At 41.9% G+C, this 18325-nt stretch overlaps 1 protein-coding gene across 3 annotated transcripts; it reads left to right on the top strand.

Moving 5' to 3' along the window:
* Positions 1-7787: 7787 nt before the first annotated feature.
* Positions 7788-18101, top strand: znf513a (zinc finger protein 513a). Of its 3 annotated transcripts, none has more exons than XM_084030155.1 (5): positions 7788-8007; positions 9076-9216; positions 11691-11825; positions 14611-15372; positions 15478-18101. In XM_084030155.1, exons 1-5 carry the CDS (start codon positions 7848-7850, stop codon positions 16455-16457), a joined length of 2178 nt encoding a protein of 725 aa, XP_083886281.1. In that variant the 5' UTR covers positions 7788-7847; the 3' UTR covers positions 16458-18101. The 3 variants fall into 3 exon arrangements, with proteins under 3 accessions (XP_083886281.1, XP_083886282.1, XP_083886283.1); XM_084030157.1 differs by having other exon boundaries at positions 7852-8007; positions 9076-9212; positions 15478-18100; XM_084030156.1 differs by lacking the exon at positions 9076-9216.
* Positions 18102-18325: the final 224 nt, after the last annotated feature.

An 18325-nucleotide genomic window follows, 5' to 3' on the forward strand; every position in this document is an offset into this window, starting at 1 on the left:
CGATTGAAAATCCTCCGAAAGTCATTTATATGGGTAGAGATTCAAACCCAAAATAAGGGGTTTTGGGTCCCTGCAGCCCGGCCTGCCCTTCATACAGTCGGCGACCTGGGCGATAAGGTCACAGCGATGAGACACAAAGAGCAGATGGACGAGAGAGAGTTGTGACTGGTTTGGCAGAGAGGATCGGGGGGAGACGGGAGGGAGAGGCAGACGAGAGGCAGTGATAGACAGCACAGACGACTCATTCTGTCTCCATTAGGCAGAAGCGAGCTTTCATAATCCGGCCCAGAGAGGAAAAAAAGGGAGCATGAGGTGATGCAACCCCAGACCAATTAAAAAAGCTGTCTCCATATCGACACCGCATCAAATCGGACCGTGGAATACGATGGGATGATAGATTGTCTTAAAATCTTAAAAAAACTGTCACATTCTTCGAAATCCATTATCTTTAAAAGTGATTCGTTTTCGTGTATTTTCTATCAAATGCATTGCAACGGCCTGAGGCAGGGTATGCATGGCTACAGGAGCTATATGCTTCATCATTCTTTGAACAAAGATGCACAAAGACTCTGGATTTATGTAATACTGCAGTGCCTAACCTGCCTTCTTGCACAGAGACGGAGAGTTGCAGTTGTTTTCATGGCCCAGTCCTGTGGATATGTTCATGTCGACGTGAATAGCACATCATTATATACAGACATTATATACAGTATGATAATTTAAGAGTGAAGAACAGACGTTCTTGCCCCTTTGAAAAGTTGGCACCATAAACCGATGATTACTGTTGATATTTTAGATGCAAGAGATGGTTTTTTTCCACTGCAGCTCTGCAGAAAAGTCTGTATCTCTGGATTTTTGCTGACATACAACATAGCCGATACGCCACAACTTGCCTAAACGGGTACTGAAATGCATGGAACATTGCAAACAGCTGTTTATTTTAGTGCTGGAAGCCTCAACGTTTGTGCAAACGGCCTTTTAAGATCCTCTATGATATGAAATCTCTTTAAAAATGTATAAACCAAATATTAAGAGATTAAACAAATTCGTCAAGACGACAACCGAATTTGCAGGCGAGTCTTTGCAGGATAAAATATCAACATATTTAGAGGTGAAAGAAAGATTGCGGGTGATCTTTTGTGATGAAATCGGTCCTGGTCCTCGTCTAAGGAACTATGGAATGTGAATGAGAGCTTCATATGTGAACGCATCCACCGCTTTCTGTTCCGCAGACAACGTAGAGGATACTACGAAAAAAGCCCAGCCACGTAAGAGTTTCCTGTGCTGTGAAATTCACTTCTAGAACCAGACAATTGGCATTTCTGTCTTTAATTAAGCCCATGTGCAGTCCGTAATGAGCTTTAGGATTTTTGGTGTTTGTGGTTGTTTCCAGACAATAAAAAAAAAAACAAAGCGGCGGAGGCATTCTGTTTTTTAAGTCATCTCTTAAAAGAAAGGGACGTTTGAATTCCCAGCAACAATCTCCCTCGACATGTTTCTCGTTTCATTTTCACCCAAAAGCAGCTTTTCTGCATCCGATTCCCCCGCAATTTTGTTGTGCATCCGCCCGAGTTTCTCCAACGCTCATATTCCACAGGGGACTGACTTTCTTAGCCGAGCACGTCTTCCAAAGCACCGACCTCTGTGATGAACACATCACCGTGCTGCTGCTTATTTATAGAAACAATTCCCACATACAGTACGAAGGCATCAAAAGAGCTTCATTTACATGCAACGTATACTGTCTCCGTTGTATATCTAGAGGCTCACATGTACACACAAACACACACACACACACACATCACGCTGACACATGCACAAGTAAACACACAGCGGAGCAAAGATAAAGAGACAGCGACACTGTGAAGACCGGTCATATGAAATCTAATGGGACTGAATATTATATCAGCAGGAAGTAAAACATCTTCAAACCTAAATTAGAAACTGACTGCACACCGAAATATAAACAACGAGGGACTTTTTACTGAGTTAGTGAATTATAAAGTTCACAGAAATGGCTTAATGAGTCTGTTTTGATCTGACAAAACCTTCCATTTATTACAGATCATGTTTTTTCACTGCGATTGTCCTCTTGACAATCTGTGCAGAGCATCTTTGTGTTATTGGAGATCATCATCATCTTGAATCAGAACATCCATCCATCCATCCATCACACACACACACACACACACACACACACACACACACACACACACACACACACACACACACACACACACACACACACACACACACACACACACACACACACACACACACACACACACACACACACACACACACACCACCACCACCACCACCACCACCACCAAAGACATGTTTGTGAAGTTTTATAGTTGGTTGCTATAGCAACCAAATATCTGGAAAATGCATATAAACTGATGCACAATAAGATATTGGGTATATTCCCATTGGGAGCCACACGTTTACTTGGATTTTTAAGACTTTCACACAGATTGAGAACCATTCACAGAAACATCTTCTTATATCTTGCGCATGATAATATTTCTTTGAAATGATTATGTTACACAAGCTTTATGACCCTTCTTTCATGATGAAACGGGGGGAAAGAAAAGGGGGATAAAGGAAGAGTCCTGCTGCCTTTAGAGTCGTGCCTCCGAAGACTCAAGGGAACACTAACAGCATGAGGGATGGACACAGATGCTGCTCGGAAAGAGAGAGTACATCTTCAGTTAACAGCTTAATGATTTTTTTTTGAGAGTGTGTGTGTGTGTGTGTACATTACACTGTAAAATGCTTCTTTAGCCAAAGACACACTTACTAATGTGACCTCCCCTCTTAACAGGACACCGGTGCTCTGCTGACGTTTCACATCCTGCTTCCCTCTCATCTCTCTTTCTAGTAACACGGCCTTTACAAGACGTCAAATACTTCAGGCGTCCCGGGAGATTACGGCAAATTCAAAATCTGTCCTAGAACTTTTTTTCCCTTTCTGTGCCAGATGAGCTTAAATCACTAATTCCGGGCCGAGTTTGGTTTTTTATTCGCCCTCCATTCATGTGGAAATTCTAACCTAAATATTAGATTTAATACCTGTGATAATTCATTCTAGTTATGTGTGAAACTTCAAAGTGAGTCATACGGTAACCTGCTTTGAAAGGTTTGGGAGACATCTAGGACCCTCGAGAGTTCAAGAGCCGCACCATTGGAGAGGGGTAAAATCATTACTATTATTATTAGTCCTGTGGGTGTTGGGCTAAAAGAAAATAACCCACTCTAGTTCTGAAAATAACTCTCTGTGCAGTTTTACTGTTCAGGGGTATAACAGACAAATGTACATGTGTCGTTATAATTATACAGTACATTACTGTTCTAACAGGTCTGTGGTTAATGTAATAAGAAAACAACCTCCATATCCTGTGGGCAGTGAGGAGAGAGGTGGTCTCCTGTCTAGCTCAACAGGACTGAAACAAGATGGCTGTTTGACCTTGTGACCCGCCGAAGCACTTTACGACAGACCGACAACTATTCCTTACTATTAGCTACACCAGCGCACAAAAACTAAAGGCTCAACCCGCACGTCTCGCGTCTTAATTCTCAGCAGCGGAGCCTCATTTTTTATTCATTTCCAACAGGCGATAGAAAACTGATCCCCCTTTTCCAAAAGCACCCGCGGACATCGTTACATAATGTGTAACGGCTTTGGCTGGACTCTTGTTTTCTTACCTCCTGACATGATTCAGCATACTGATTCACGTTTCCACAGACAAGTAACACTTTTAAAAGGGTCATTCCACAAATCATACGCATAAATAATGGTTTGACCCTGATGATGTCACCAAGGTTATCTCGGCTTTGAGACTTTTTTAACAGAAAAATAGTTTGGTCTCAAAACCGGCCCTCAGAATCGACCCAAGTATTCTGGTTGTGTGATAAACACTGGAGACATGGAGTTCAAAACACATGGGCATTTGCCACACAGGCGAGGTGCATGATGGGAAATGTAGGATCCTGTGTTTTTGCAGCTTGGCCCGTACTACAGTGAATCTCGGCCTCTGCTGCTCTGATTTTGACCACTCTTGTTTTTAATTAGTCTCCTGGGAGTCCCCCAACTTTATGGAAGTGCAATACTATCACCTTTTAACATATTTGTCTACAATATAGAAAACACTGTTCATAATGCAGCAGCTTGTACTGATTTTTCTCCCAAAGTCGTACCATCATTCACCTCATCTACAGGTGAGATAATGCCAAAATTAGAAAAATGTAAAGAAGTTAAAAGGATTTAAATGAGTTATGCCCATATTACTGTGATGTTTTACCTGTGCAGACAGTTGGCTTCGTGTCAAGAGAATTTAATATTATATCATATTAATCTGACTTCTTTACATTGAAAACGGGAAGTCACGATTTTAAATTCTCAAATGGAGCATTTGCTGCAATAAATTTGGACAAAATGTACCGTAACTCATTCTGTGGATGTGAAAGTCGCAACAAGTCCTCCAACTCATACGACCACAGTTGTCGTTGGTCCATGCACTCGAATACGACCTCTGGGAGCGTATTGCGGAGATTCTTCCGCAACGATAGTAGTGGTTAAGGTTAGGGTTAGGTCGACGTGTGGAGGCGGTCTCTGCCGATGATGCACGCGCGGGGGGGGGGGGTAGCGCGGGGGGCGCGCGGGGGCGCGCGGGGGGGGGGATGGGGGTGGGGGGGGGGGTAGGGGGGGGTTGGGGAGGGGGTGGGGGGAAGATGTCGTGGAATCGGGGTAGGTTTAGGTCGACGTGTGGGGGGGGCGATCGTCTGAGACACCGGAGTGTCGATATTTACTTGACCGCTAGAGGGCGCGCTATTTTGAAACGTAACATATGGTCGTAATTCGGTGCTTGACACACGACCTATGTGGTCGTTTTCTCGAGGAGGACAGTCTGGAAAGTCATTATGAAGTTAATACAGCCTTTTCTGATTCCACAGATGACTGTCAGGAGGTTACAGTCTATTGTGGCAGTCTGCCCATTGATGACAGATAAAATGACAATGACAGATGGGATTATTACACAACCGGCATCTGCCCTGAAGCATTTCCCCTCCTTAGAAATGCCAAACAGGCAAGAAACGGGACACCTTTTTTCCCCCTCCCCTTTCATCTTCTTCTGCATTTTGTCATTTGAATGAACCATATTATCACAGCCGGGTTGTCTCCTCAGTTTTGAGTCGTGTTTTTCGAGGACACTTGTTAACAAGCTGTTGCGATCATTGATCAGAGAGAATATGGGATGTTGAGTTCTGCCTATAAGCGGAGGGAAACCTGATGATACATCCTATTAAACATCTCATTGGACACAAGCCCACATCAGCATTGCGGGTTTCGGAGGCATGAGAGTGACCTCAGTCTGCCCACACACACACAAACACACACGCGCACGCACACACTCTGTGGCATCCCTGAACAGAATATTCTGTTTCTGCACCCTGTGGCGCTTAGTTACCTCTGGCAGCCTGCAGGCTACTTTATGCTGTTGAATAACCACCATATAAAGGATTTCTTTTTTTCCATGTCATTATATTACAGTAGCTTATATTGGTGTGGGATTGCATAACAATGTGTGTGTGTTTGTAGTGTATTGCAAACTCACTGATTCACATGTTTTAACTCAGATTTAATCAAAATGAGTGCTTTTTAACCAAATAACACAATATACTATAAGGGCAGGCCATATATAGCGGATGTAATTGTAAACTAAACGCATTTTAAAAACGCACTGATCAAAAGAAAGCTTTGCATAACCTGCACATTTATTTAAAAATAATCATTTATTCATCTTCATACTTCCATTTTAATCATTCAGAGAGGGGTCTGGCCAGGGCATCAGTATGCTCTTGCAGGGAGTGGCATGTTTAATAGGCTACGTATTCGCATTCACCTCCACCTCCGGATGGTCGTCATAAACACGCGTGAAAGGCGAATATGAAGCCGTCTATGTGCGCGTTTCAAAGTCTGCAGATAAAACACACAATATTTGCTATTACGTAAACGGTATCTTACCTCTCCAGTGCGGCGCCTTGTCTTCGCAGCGTAGAATCAACAACTGGCTCCTCCCCCTCGTGGACCAAACAGCGGCACCAGAAATCCCCCACGTCTCCTCCTCTCTACTGCCGCACACGAAACCTATGTGACCGTCAAAAGCTGCAGGGAGGCTGGAGACGACGGCCGGGTCCGGTCCGGTGCAGGAGGGAGGCGAGGCGAGGAGAGGAGAGCCGCCCCCCCCGTTACAACAGCAGACTGATGGCTGTGCTGTGCGGCGGCCTGAGGGGAGGCACACTGCAGTGACATGAACCAATGGGATGACGCAGAGTCCCAGGGTCTCCTATTCATAAATGCCCAGTCCCGCAGAAAAAGAAAAGTGGTTCTCTCATGTTTTCAGAACCAAAACACACACATGCCATATATTTTTTTTAATATTCTGTCCCGGTCAAATTAATATGATGGGGATTTTGTTCACCTTGAATATTAAAAAGGTGCATCTCACAAAAAGTGAAGTCGTTGTCTAATAAGATAAATTCCAGGGAAATTCTTAGGGATGTCCTGAAGCACCTTCAGAGGGGCTCCAGTTGTTAAAAAACAAAAACATTGCATTGTTTATGATGGCTAAGACAAGTATTTACAAAAAGGTGTGCAGTCTATATATAAGCCATTTCAAACTTTTGAAGAGGACAACCTATATATTGTTAATTCAACCCAAGCCCAGTTAAACGTATAAGCCTATAGATGGGTCATCCCAGAGTGGGTCATTGTCACTGAACGGTATGCAGCTGATCATGCTTTGTGTTATGTAGCCTTTTAGAACTTTTGATTTTTTTGTTGTTGTTGTTGTTTTAAAATGTCAGAAATACATATCAAGACAAAACTATGCAATTTTTGCATCTTTCCCCATATTTTTTAATCGTGAGGCATTTATTTGTGCATAATTTTACGTTGCACTTCATTGCATCTTCATCTTGGATGAGGTCTGAGCTAATAGTTTGGGCTTTAAATAGCATGAGTGGAAGTGGATCTTTGTTTGTTTGTTTGTTTGTATTTTGCGATGTTGATACTGTGACGTCGTCGTAATCTCAGAGCAGACTGCTGTCTGCTGGTTTTTGGAAGTGTGCCTGCAGGGATAGTGAACTACAATTCCAACAACCCTGTTGGGTACAGCAAAGCTAGAAATGATTTTCGGAAACGGAAACACCCAACCAACGGAAGCGAGCTGGATACAATGGACTGTCCCGCTGGCATCAATAACACGTCCGGTATGCACCCCTGGCCTTCAGAATAAAAGGCACGACTTCAAACCACTTGAGAAATAGTTTTTAAAATACTGTGATTTTGTCAACAGTAGTCATTCCAATGAAATTAAATGCAAAGGCATGATAGAATTGGTACACGGTTGTATCACGATGTTCCATGTTAATTAGTAGAGCTCTTCTGTGGGTGAAAATAGAAAGCCAATACAAGATGTGCTCTCATTTATTTTAGTGGCTGCAAGACCATACAATTACAAATAGGGAAAATAAACTAAAACATGTCTAAAAAAAGAATCAGTAAACACCTCATTACACCGCGTAAGGCTGCATTTGCATCGTTTTCTTCTTACACATGTAAAGACTAGTTGACAAAGACTAGTGAATAGTTACAGACGTAACGTTAGATGAGTATGCAGTCTATAATATGTGCATTTTATTTGCTTAATTTAACTTTTACCTTACCACTGGTGGAAATGTCGTTTTTATGCGTCTTTTTATTCTGAAGGATCCTGACCGGAAGTCTCATTGTTGTTGCTGCTGCTGCTGGATCACAGGCGAATCTGAAAATCAATTAAGTTATGAAAAATACCATTAATTGCCTTTCTTTGTCACCGCAGCTCATGAAGAAATGGCGGCTCTCCAGACGTTGTACGTTTGAGGCAAAACACTTCGCATCTGATGGCGTGTATTCCGACGACAGAGACCATCTCAATCGACAGGAACATTTACGTGTTTTAGGTAAGTTAGCTTGATGGCTAACTAGTGAAGTTGACATTAGCCGCTCGGCTAATTTAGCTCTAGGTTAAAACATGGCAAGCCTCGTCTTAAATTGACAGAAGATGGCACTTGTCAGTCATCGCTACGTGCTGATGAAGACGCGTCTTCTTTAGCCACTCATTAGCTTGCGTACAGTCAGTTTTTTTCACCCCCAAATTATGGCGAACATTTCTTGCAGCGCAGGGACAGCTTCGGCTAGCTGTGTGCTAAATGAAGACATGTCTCAGTTTAAATTGCTAGCAGACTCGCTTGATTGCTCTCTGTCGGGTTGCACCAACAGAGCTAATGCGTTAGCCATTTTTTTGCTAAAGTAGCTCGATAGCTAGCTGCAAAATGGTGGATTTTAGGTTTGTTTACAGCGTAGATACACCAAACCCAGATAACACACCCATATGACATCCTAGTCCTGTGATGGTAGTTAACTAACTACACTATGTAATGCCCTCCAACTGGCTTCATTAGGGCATAATAGATCTGCTGGAAAATGGCAGATACACTGCAGTAAGAATCCTGTGACCGACGTGTGTTCGTAGCATTTATAGTAAGCCGGGTTTTTTTAAGTAAAAGACTTAATAGACGCGAATGAGCTAGAAAATCTATGTGTTACAGTAAAATGATTAAAGTAGCTGTTTATTGGACTTATGTATTGTGTCTGTGTGGTACTCTTCAAGACAGACTTGAGTGATTTGTTCCAGCTCAGTTACAATAAGTGAGCTATTTATTTTGGTAACTGAAATACATATACACGATATTCCATTTGTAAGTACATTTTAGAGCTGGAACAATTAGCTGGTACATTGGTTAGTTGATGAACATTAAATAAATGTGTTACACCTTTTAATAATTTATGATTCGAGTAATTTTATGCAAAAAAAAAAAATGCCTGTGCCTTGTTTTGGACTGTTGGTCAGACAAAACACGCAATTTGAAGATGTCACCTCAGCCTTTATGAAATTGTAATAGAACCAAACAAACTGTTCATTTACAACAAAAAAAAAAGACTGATTGATTTTGCTTCTGCATCTATAGAAATACCTCGGAGCCTCTTTCAAGCGGATGAGAATGAGCTGATGGTAGTGGAAGTCTGCAAGAAGACGGTGCAAAAAAGAGAGCGGCTGTCTGGAAGATGCCAAGAAAAAAACAACAGAATCCACAGCCAGTTAAGTGTAGGTTTTTTAAAGGTCTTTTTTATGATTGAAAAGTTAATACTTAGCCGAGCTTCAGAAATTGTCTGACCTCTTCATTTTTACATCATACAGTAAACTGGGGAAATCACAGTTGGCTCTCAAATGAAATCCTTGTAAATATTTGGCCAGGTCGTTTACAACGTGTGCTCTGTCTTTGCTCACATCTGGAGAACAGCTGTTGCTGTTTGAGTACTTGACATGTTTCACATTCTGCATACATTAGGATGATTGTGGAATGTGCACACTGCAAGTTCACTTCTAAAATGTATAGCTGGAACTGAACAGATCTAAAGATGTGTAGAGATGAACTTCTACTCAGTGCCTTGTTTTTGGTGCAGTACCTTATTTCGTTATTTAATTAAGTAATTACCTCCTTCATACAGAGTTTAAGTCATTACATACACAGTATGTATGCTGCCGATACCATGAAGCATGCTTACAAAATGTGGCATCAACCTACTATACTGTGTTTCAACGATGGTCAATAGACTCACAACCTTGAAAATGCCCACTTAATCACGGCTCATTATTGATAAGTATATACTTAATTAAAACACCACATTTGTATTACTTACCACGCAGTAATAATGCATCAAATGGTTTTCTTTCTACTATATAATTTGATTTGATGTGGTTTTGTGAAGAAGAGACATCCCGCTTGATATATTGTCATCATCTCAACTCTAAAACGACCACTAGATGGCAGCATGGTGCCGTTTCTCAAGGATTTGCCAAGGAGGGCTGATGAGCATGATGCCCTTGACTCAGCCTGCTGGTAGTTTTCTGAACAGTGACAGCTGTGTGATGGCTGTTTGGATTCCATCAAGCTTGAGAGACCAAGTTAGGATTTCAGGCATCATTAGCTGTAACTGCAGTAGAGGAGCTCCATCTGTCAACTGGCACTTCATTTTTTTTTCTTCATAAAATGCAGTTTGTACACTGTAGGGAAGTAAATTAGATTTTCTTCCTCAAACTTTTTACTTTGACTTAGTATGTTAAACAAAAACACTGTAGGGGAAATGAGGATTTTCACCTCAGAAATACGATTAGTTACTGATTACATGGTTAATTGCTTTTTAAATGCATCCCATATATGTATGCGTGACTAATCTAAATTCTTCCATGTATAATATAAATGGGGTGGACCAAACAATTACCCATAATATATGATATGACTTGACAATTGAAACAAAATTAGATGAGTTGATGCAATTTTTGGTTTTGGCATATACGGAAAATTATAATGCCATCATTTTATTAATGCATAAAGCAAAATGTATACTGAAAAAGTAATCACTTTAAGATGAGCAGCATTCTCAACTCCATCAGCCTCATGTAGCCAAGCTTAATGTTCATAATGAGCACCTCATCTGTAATAATTAAAAGAATATAGATTAAAAGGCAAATAGCTGAAAATTTTTACATGCCTGATGGCTAAACTTGCCAAAAAAATAGAATATGTAGACTTACTAAAAACAGGGGTTTTCCCCCCCAACATTGTTATTACCATATGTAGTGTGTATTTACATGAAAACACTCAAGTTCAAATAAGGAAATAAATTATTTTATCACATATTTGCTTTTATTAAACATGTTTGGGGTGCATTAGCAGCTTACGCTATGTGTAATAAGCTGCTGAGCGCTTGTGTTAGGAAGTTAAACAGGTCATAATTAATTCCACAATATTAATTTCACATTGCTGTGCAAACATCTCCTTCACAACTGTATTCATTCAAGTTTATCACCAAAAACTAAAGTTTACACGATTACATTTGAACACATCGTGATGACATAATTTACCTCCAGCCAATACTCATTTTTACTGAATAGAGCTTGAATGCATCATAGTGTAACTGCTCTGTAATTAGCAGTAAGGGAGAGACAGTATGCTGGTCACTGTGATTCATCTGAGCAGCATGCATAATAATTAATTACAATGCAATAGGCCCACGGGACGCCGACGATGAAGTTGGTCGTTACAAATGTTGCTATGCCATTAGCTCCATTATTTAGCCAAGCAGGACTGTGCTGCCATCCAGCCAACTGCTAACATTAATTAGCTCTTGCAGATTTAAACAGATCTGTTGTTCACAATGTAGCACTGTCAAAGACCAGCGACTAGAAAGCATTAATGCCACTCTTTTTTTTACTGAATATCTGCCCGTAATAAAGATCACATTTATCGTTCACTTACCCGATCCGTCAACTGCATGAGACATTCCACTTAATTTATTTGCCCGGGCAAGCATTAATGTGGCGCCCTGATCAGGCCGCCAGCGATTCTAGTTGACTCTGGGGTGTGGAGTTTCTCTGAATTGTTACCTTCAGTTTTATGAGTCCTTTTGGGAGTTTGCTGATAACACTGAAATATTAATGTGACTTTATTTTTTACTGACCCTTCAGTGAAATTATAGCAGTGATGAAATGATGTTGATTTGTTCCTTTCTTTGACTATAGTGGATTCTGAAGATGGTGTAGCCATTGAAGCTCCAGGAAACCTCAACTTAGACACAGACTTCCTTCTAGGACAAGACCTTGAGTTTGGTGATCCTGATCATGACAACAAGATTCTAGGCCTGGAAAAGTTCTCAGGTTTGTAAACCATTCACACTTAAGCATTTAAAGTTGTACTTGGCATTACCTGTGGTTACCCTGGTAACAGCAAGTTCTTCAGCCCCTGCTTTGTCCGAAATAAAACACAAGAGCAAATGGTTTATCTATTCACAGCACAAACGAACAAACGCATGCTTAAAAAGGTGTACATGCAACATTTTGACAAAGTACTTGAGTTTCCTGTGATTGCTTCAAAATAAAAGCCACTATACATTTCACACTGCAGTCAAGCTAGCCTCCAACACATTCAAACTGACAAATACTACGCATAATGGTAAGAACTGATTTCAAAGTAAAAGCAACATTCTCATCAACTAAATTTCATAAAATCATTAAATAAATTAGTCTTTCCATATGTTCCGTCATATGAACTATGTCCCCTCAAAAGTCAGATTGATTTTAAAAGGAAATGGCCTGTTTCCAACTTCAAAGTGTCACTCAGACAATATCAGGACATGTTGATGTGGAATTTCAAAATAAAAAGCCCTCAAATGTCACAAGCCAAGTTGCCTTTAAATTCAGATATTTAAGGGAAACGTCCTGTTTCCACAGACGACCATGAGATAGCTCATGACATTTTAGATGGCTTTATTTTGAAATTCCACAACGGAGCGTCCAGACTAGCTTGACTGCAGGTGTATGCTTTTAATGTGAAGCAGCAGTAGGACATGTTAAGTTTGCATTAGCAGTAACTTAATACAGCTCTGATACACTGAGGCTAATATCAGCTGGATAACATTACAAACAGCAGTTCTGGATTATCTGCTGCATCTTTCCCTGCTAATCCCTTGTGTAGGCAAGTAGACAATGTGAATCAGGTGCAGGAATAACAGACTTCTATGTAATCACAGAATGTTAATGCATTAAATGGTTGTTGCAGAGAGAGTCAAGGGTTTGATATGATTACAATTTAAAGGATTATACCTTTTAAAAAGGTGGCATTTCCTGTTGATGCCTGTGAGCTTGTCTGTCTTTCTACTCCATCTTGTGTCTTTCACTCTAAGTAGGGCACGTTTCTCTCTAAGTGTCTGAACTGTTTTCAGTTGTTGCATGTTCACCTTCCCAATCGTTTGTGTTCTCTCTGAGTTTGAGCTACACTTTCCTGGCGAAAGGACGACGGCATCACTTGGTTTTGTGCCTCGTTTTCACTTCCTGTCGTTGCCATGAATGTAATGTCCGGATTTTTAAATCATTCCACCTCTAAAGCAAGCGGTGGCTTTATTTGTAGAAGTATTTGCAGCACAAAGAGGACTCGTAGGTTGTTACCGTTTGTCTGGCGGGGGAAGGAGCGCAGACCCCTCTCTGTGCGACAGCTAGAGGAATGGAAATACCAGCTCATATTTCCCAGCATGACTCTTTGTCAGAGAGAATGATCTGAAAAATGGAAAAGGAGAGAAAGGAGCTGAGACACCATTCCATTATTATATAAGGGTCATAAAAATAGGACCATTACCATCAAGGACACCATTATAAGGAGGGCATTTATTCATCATCATCATCATCATCATCATCATCATCATCATCATCATCATCCGCTGCTGTCTCCGCTCCCACTACCCCACTGCCATGATCATTTCCCCCTCATCATCATCATCTACATCTACCCTCATCATCATCATCATCATCATCTACCCTCATCATCATCATCATCATCATCATTATCATCATCATCAGCAGCAGCAGCAGCGGCCTCACCATTATAGTAATCATCATTATCATTAGGCTCGGTAATCATCCACGAGGGGTTTCCATGGGGCAGGATAAAAGGGCAGCGTCGACGCTCGCCTTCCTCACATCCTGCCTCGGCGTCTGTGGAGGAAGGTGGTTTTCTTCTGGCTCGGTCGCTTTCACAAGCACACACAGACGGTGCTGCGTCTTAAAGTCTCCAAGCTTTTCTTCCTTCCCTCTCGGAAAAGTCTCTTTCCTTTTTTTTTTCTTTCCATTGCCTGAAAACCTCCGGTTGCTTAACATCAAACGCGGTTGACTTTGCAGGTATTGTTGTGAGTATGAAATTCACTTTTCTCACCGTTTTGCTGCGAAGAGTGTTTCTGTCTACGCTGAGGTCCTCTTAGTCAATGTGAGGGAAATGGAGGAGCATCATCATCTCTAACAGCTTGGTGTCGCTGGTCGTTTTCTTTTATCCGTCAGTGAGATTTCTTAGAATATACCTTTGAATATATGTCCGTACGTACGAATTGGATGTGTGCCTTCGGGTGTCCGTCTGACTTCCGTTCATTTGTATGCAAATGAGTGTCTGTAAAATATAGTGTCATCCTTATTTTATACAAATACTATACAAATTATTTGTGTTTTTATATGATATTTAATATTCCAGCTTTATTGAAATATGACACTTCATTGGGGTTGTCGTTTCCCACTGAAAACTTGTCTCCAGCCTGTGCCTGTTGAAGTGATGGAATCATTTTATTTAAGTGAGTTTAGTGCTTTAGTCATTTTTTATATAGTTATTGATCGGTTATTACAAACGAACACAAACTGATGTCTGATTACTTTATTCAAAATTGGTCATTTTTGATTTCCAACTGTTTGATTTACTGAATGATACAAATAGTCTTAGTGTTTCAATGAAGTGTTTTCTGTGAGCGGTTGTGCTTGTTGTTTTCTCTGTGTTTCTTCTGCTATACTGCTTTTTTAGAGTTTGTCACGCTCTGTAACGACTTTCACAGTGGATAAGGAAAACGTTGGTGCTGGAAATGTGTGCAGTGTTTAGAAATGTGTTCCTCTGTTTGTCGTCCCTGTTCAGAAGTAGCTGCTGAGATCGGTTTCTCTGTGTATCCTCTGGCTGATGAGGAGAGCCCTACTTACAGCCACCTCAGCATGGAAAGTGAAACAGACAACTCGCACAGCACAACCGACAACGGTCGGGAAGACGAGGGCAGCGCCGCCCAGTCCGAGACCAGTTTTCCTCCATACCTGTCCTGCAGGGGCTGCGGACAGCTCCGTGATGAACCTTTGGGGCCCGGCATAGACCTGGTCGGTCCATACTGCCTTAGGTGCTGCAAAGCCTCCAGGGAAGCCAAAAGTGCAGACTTTTGTTCACCTTTTGCAAGCATCAGTGGGATCCGCTCGGGTTCCCATTTGCAGCTCGACGACGACGACGAGATGGATGATAAAGCACTGACAGTTGAGGACAAATTGGCCAAACTGCACTCATGCCATCTCTGCGGCTTCTCCTCGCGTTACGCCAACCACGTGAAGCGTCACATGAAGACCCACAACGGGGAGAAGCCCTTTAACTGCCCGTTGTGCACGTACGCCTCGGCCCAGCTGGTGAACCTGCAGAGACACCTGCGCATCCACACTGGGGAAAAACCCTACAAATGCGACATCTGCACTTTTGCCTGCAGTTCACTTGGCAACCTCAAGAGGCATCAGCGCATGCATGTGCCCAATGCGGGGCCGGGGCCAGACGTGCCGCCAAGGCCTGCCATTGGCCAAAACAGCCTGAAGAGGCATGTGACTGGCCAGAGACCTGATGAAGAAGTGTCTGGTACTTCAGCCAAGGGTATGTATCATTTCCCTTATTCATTATTCATCTCCATAACTCATGACTTACAATCTTGAAACATCTTTGATTATTTAGTGTATAATAAGTCATTTTTTTGTGAAGTTTCAGAGGTTGCGAGGCCAACTCCAAGCCTGAGTTTGGGAGCCCAGAACAATGACTACCTATCAGCCTTTGATAGCTTAAAGGGGGAGTCATCACCGCCGCCGCCACCACCACCACCTATACCAGCCTCTAACCCGGCTCCTGGCCACCAGCCTCCACCCATGCTGGACACCACAGGCAGCGGTGGCAGCAGGGCGGCCAGAGGGGGCGTAGCAGAGGGCGCCGCCCCCCTCCCACCTTCACTTTTCCCTTTCACTTGCCGGTTGTGCGGCGTCGTCTTGGAGGACGAGGACGGCTCCTCGGCCCAGATTTGCGCCAAGTGCACCCTCGAAATGCTGACTAAAGACTCCTCGTCGTCTCCCAACAGCCCCGGGGAGCGCAGCGACAAGGTGTACACCTGCGCCGCCTGCCCTTTCCTCACACACTACCCGAACCACTTGGCGCGCCACATGAAGACGCACAGCGGCGAGAAACCGTACAAGTGCCCACAGTGCGAGTACGCCTCGGCGCACTTCGACAACCTCAAGCGCCACCACCGAGTGCACACAGGTGAGAAACCATACAAGTGCCATTTGTGCGATTACGCCTGCGGGAACCTGGCCAACCTGAAGCGCCATCAGCGCGTGCACTCGGGCGCGAAGCCCTTCCAGTGTGCCGTGTGCAGCTACAGCTGCAACCAGAGCATGAACCTGAAGCGGCACATGCTCCGGCACACGGGGGAGAAGCCGTACAAATGCGTGGAGTGCGGCTACACCACCGGCCACTGGGACAATTACAAGAGACATCAGAAGAAACACGGCCTGGCCACGGACGGCTGGGTCAAAGTTCCCATGACTGGCAACGATGAAGGAGCGGAAGGGAGGAAAGGGATGGGAGTCGGCGCTCCGACTCACAGAAAAGAAGCGGGCGTTGATATGCAGTATATGTCGAGGGAGGGAGGCCAGACAATACACTCGTGCTACAAACTTGAGATTGTATAAAAAGATAACTCAGCAAAACTAAGCTACCAGCAACTTTTTGTTTTTTCACAGAGCCTTTATATTGTTTCAGTGTGTGTTGGTCTTTTTAGTGTTTTGTCAGATGTCTTCAGAGGCTGCTAATTGTTCATTCGTAGAATCTCGCACAATTATGAAACAATTGTTCTGAATATTTTGGATTATGTAAAGTGGATGAGTCTTTTCAAAGTTTGTCTTCTATTCTGCGTTTGTGTCGAGACAAAGGGATGTTCTCTGCTGCGGAGGCCCTTTGACTGTCGTTATTCTGTAGTTACACAACACTAGGCTAATTCTAAAGTCCCCCCCCATCGTATTACAACATATATTCCATTCAAGGACAGATGACATTACCAAATATTCCTCAATACATGTGCACATTTTTGCCTGCGGAGCTGTACTGTGTAGTTTATATACTATTCCTAAAAAAAAAAGGTGATTTTTTTCTTTTGAATCAAAGTTGTTCTCACAAGTTTGGGTCAAACTTTTTTTTTTTTGCTTTGTACCTTCTAATCTAATGAAATAGCTTGAATGTTTCTGATTTATTAACACATTTATTCGACGTCCCTTTGGTTTGCTCCATGAAGTTATTTCAACGATGCTACACAGTACAGCTTTAACTGAAGACGAGTCCTTTTAAGGGCCGATATTGTGCTTCGTTTGCATTGAGGTGAAAGCTCTGGTAATGGCATGCCTTCAGATTAATTTACTAATGTATGTACTACTAGCAAAGTGCTATTGAATGATACTGGAATTGCTTCACCCCTGATACACTATATTGATAAGTTAGGTTGTGTTAATCTTATTAAATAATATCCTGTCGTCATCTTTGCCAAACCCCTCAGGATTATATTTGTGATTTGGAAGACTAAAATGAGAAATAAAAATATAGATTTCTGATTATTTCACTACTAAAGTTGCATGCACAAGCATTTTGAATGGCCCTCTTCAGTCTTCACGTTTGTATGGTTAAAGAAAAAGCACAGTCATACACATGCCGTTGCATTTAAAAAGGTTTAAAGACTAAATTAGGGGGGAAACTTGACATTTTTCATGCGATTCGGGAGTAACAGATTGTAAAAGAGCATGTTGTTCAAATCATTTCCTTCCTCACAAATTAGTTCTTGCTACAAATAATTCATCTTCTGATTTGTAATCATTTTCGGGTCTTTAATCACGTTCCTTTCGATTACTGTTTACTTTTACTTTTGACTGTGAAATTAGCCCGTTCTCGTAATTTTTACTTGAAAAGATGACACTATTAGTAAGCATGTGAGTATGTAATAGTTGTTTTATTTTTCTAATGTGGCTGTAATACACTGCTAGAAGTGCATACTTTAATATATATAGCCTTGTTTTTTTTTGGTTTGGGTTTTTTTATCACTTTGAATGTGTGATGTGTCATTTAGCTCCCATGGGAAAAGTAATAGGAGCCGTGATATAAGTTTACGCTCTTTTTGAATTACTATTATATGCAAGGGAGATATTTTTCAGGTTGCCAACTTGCCATGACACAATGGAGCGTTGATTAGTACTCACATCTCCCAAGTGTCCGTTTTTGTCTTCATGCAGTGTCTCATAAATGCCTTAAGTGAGGATTTTCAAATAAACACATGGAATTCATTTCATTGAATGTCAGACAACAGACTGGATCTCTTATTTATTTTTTCCTCCGATCAGAGTACATCTATTTTTCAGTGCATCCTGACTGAAAAGTCACGGTGACGTTTAATATTTTGCTTTAAAATTTAGTACAGACATAAGAATGGATGAATTGATTTTATTTTTTTTTACCTGCAAAACTCTAATTTCCCTTACTCCCAGCTGGACTTTGAATTGAGTTCTATTGTAAGGTG

This window comes from Eutrigla gurnardus (assembly GCF_963514095.1).
Source record: "Eutrigla gurnardus genome assembly, chromosome: 16".
Classification (NCBI taxonomy): Eukaryota; Metazoa; Chordata; class Actinopteri; order Perciformes; family Triglidae; genus Eutrigla; species Eutrigla gurnardus.

Excerpts from the sequence above, each read along its gene's own strand:
- znf513a (XM_084030155.1), top strand. The coding sequence starts at position 7,848 with ATGAAAAATACCATTAATTGCCTTTCTTTGTCACCGCAGCTCATGAAG. Across the intron at positions 9,217-11,690 it reads CCACAGCCAGTTAAGTGTAG|TGGATTCTGAAGATGGTGTA; the intron begins GTTTTTTAAAGG and ends CTTTGACTATAG. Across the intron at positions 11,826-14,610 it reads AGGCCTGGAAAAGTTCTCAG|AAGTAGCTGCTGAGATCGGT; the intron begins GTTTGTAAACCA and ends GTCCCTGTTCAG.